The 2,366-nt window shown below is 28.7% G+C and overlaps 1 protein-coding gene across 1 annotated transcript; it reads left to right on the top strand.

Annotated features, from left to right (window-relative positions):
* The first annotated feature begins 785 nt into the window (after window positions 1-785).
* Window positions 786-1,630, top strand: LOC25495510 (late embryogenesis abundant protein 2). The gene is made up of 3 exons (XM_013595735.2): window positions 786-839; window positions 1,210-1,278; window positions 1,389-1,630. Exons 1-3 carry the CDS (start codon window positions 786-788, stop codon window positions 1,458-1,460), a joined length of 195 nt encoding a protein of 64 aa, XP_013451189.1. The 3' UTR covers window positions 1,461-1,630.
* The last annotated feature ends 736 nt before the right edge of the window (window positions 1,631-2,366 follow it).

Here is a 2,366-nt window from a genome sequence, read left to right as displayed (position 1 = left end):
ACGAAAGAGGAGAGAAATTGATGAGAAAATATGCTTCTGTTGGTTAGTGAGTGGCATGATAGTAATATTAAAATTAACTCAAGGGCAATATGGTATTTTCACAGAATAAATGGGTAGGCCATGGCCAGCCCCAGTCCACACGGAATTACACACCCCCATTCAAAATAACAAGTTGATAAAAAAATCTCAAACAAATTAGTTTTCCTAAAATTTAGTATAAATGATTCCAAATCACATTTAACAAACATATTTCAAGAGTGATGTGTGATTATTTATTTATTTTAAGTGTCATGTTAAGAAAACTATAAAAAAAAAAAATTTAAAGTGAAAATAATACTTTTTATTCTTTTGAGTAGTTGACAGCACAAATTCTAATATAATAGTACTTTACAATATTAGAAAATGGAAGTTTTGCAACGGTTAACGGTTAACATTTCCCTTTAATTATTGAAATATAGTTTTGCACAAACAGTATACATTTGTTTTGCATGTGGTTCACAAATGATAACTTTAAAAATAGTAAATGGAAGTTTTCCTGGTCAATTGATCTACATCTCTCTCACATAAACTCCCCAAAAATAGCACAATATCTTTAACACTACCACAAAGAAAATATTAGTGGCCTAAAAAATTGAGTGAAAGTACCTCAAGTAGTGCAATATCCATGGGAAATTTTGCCTATATATACAGTTATATCTTAACGTTAATCACAACATTAAACTTTCATTCAATTATTTCTTATAATTTTCAATTTATCCAGTTGATTAATTTCATATTCACACAAGATGGACTCTAACCAGACAAGCTACAATGCTGGACAGGCCAAGGGCCAAACCCAGGTTTCCTTTCTTTTCTCTCATATCATTTCCCTTTTTCAAATATAAGAAAAAATATATTCATGTTTAGTGATTTTAGATACAAGAAAGTTTAACAATTGTTTTATGTCATTTCTAAAATATCCCTTATAAATGTAATTTTTACTTTCCAATATGATTCCCTTATTTTCATAATTTAAGTATTCATGAAATAAATTATTGAGAATGTCTATTTTTATATGAAATCGAGAATTAGTTGTATTTAACAAATAATTTTAATAAATTAAAGTTAGTGGATTTTGCTTATAATTAATCTCCAAGAAAAAAATAATCTAAATATTAATTCACTCAATTTTGTATAATAACCATTTTTTTTTTTGTGTGTGGATAATAGGAAAAGGCTAGCAGCATGATGGACAAGGCTAGCAATGCTGCTCAGTCTGCCAAAGAATCAATGCAAGAGGTAGCAATTTGTTGTTTAAAAAAAAAATCTAATGATATAGATTTATAGCAAAATTTCATGGCCTAAATCTAAAAATGTTGCTTATATCTTCTTTTTTATATTATGTCTAGACTGGTCAACAGATGCAGGAAAAGGCTCAAGGAGCTGTTGATTCTGCGAAGGATTCTACAAACAAGAACTAATTATGTTTGATGGATCACGTCTATGTCAACTTTCAATAAGTTTTTTTTTGGATAAAGGAAATTACAATAGTCACTTTAGAAATTATCCACATAATGGAGGAGTCAAAGTTCAAGCTCCATCCATTGTGTCTAATCTACAATTTTGACATTTATTTCCAGTTAAACTAAGACTTGTGGCGTTAACTTTCAATTATTGATTTTCGAATATGGTTTCATTTTATTGTTTTATACTTTTCTCTCTTTTTGGATTTAAAACACTTGAATCAAGATCGAGAGTTCTCAACGGTTCAATGCCTAGTTTGGTCGCTTTTTGGTTTAATTAGTGTGCTTCCTATCAAGTTATAATCAGAATCATCACATATGGATAGACAACTACATGGAAGAGGTTGAATTAATCCAGTACATAAATCATAATGCAATACCGAAGGATAACAGTTAAATACTTACATGTGTGTAGATTTTGCAAAACCAATTCGGAAATGAATGTAATAATTTCTTATTTGGTAGACAGACAAATGAAAAATATTGGGGTTTGAACTCGATTTATAGCTTCCGGTCTAGCGATTTCAACATTTTATCAAATGTAGACAATGTAATAAATTTATATTCCATTCAGATATGAAACTTTAATCTACTCACTAATAAAAATATAACTTTATTACATTTAAAATAAAACGTTCTTGAAACATAAATTAGTCAGCCGAAACATTTTTATTTACCGAAAACATTTTATTTAAGGGAAACTAAATCGTGAATAATCATTCATTATTGTAATTAGTTCATCCATGGTGCATTCTTCTCTGCATCAGCAACTCATTGTGCTTTAACCTTTGCTTGCTGCCAAGCCTAACAACAAAACAAAATATTACTTATAAAGTTTCATTTTATAAAAATAAATCAGTAAAT

This window comes from Medicago truncatula, chromosome 6 (genome assembly GCF_003473485.1).
Source record: "Medicago truncatula cultivar Jemalong A17 chromosome 6, MtrunA17r5.0-ANR, whole genome shotgun sequence".
NCBI classification, from domain to species: Eukaryota; Viridiplantae; Streptophyta; class Magnoliopsida; order Fabales; family Fabaceae; genus Medicago; species Medicago truncatula.
The sequence above is the reverse complement of the archived record's forward strand: the minus strand, read 5'-3'. Positions and strand labels throughout refer to the sequence as shown.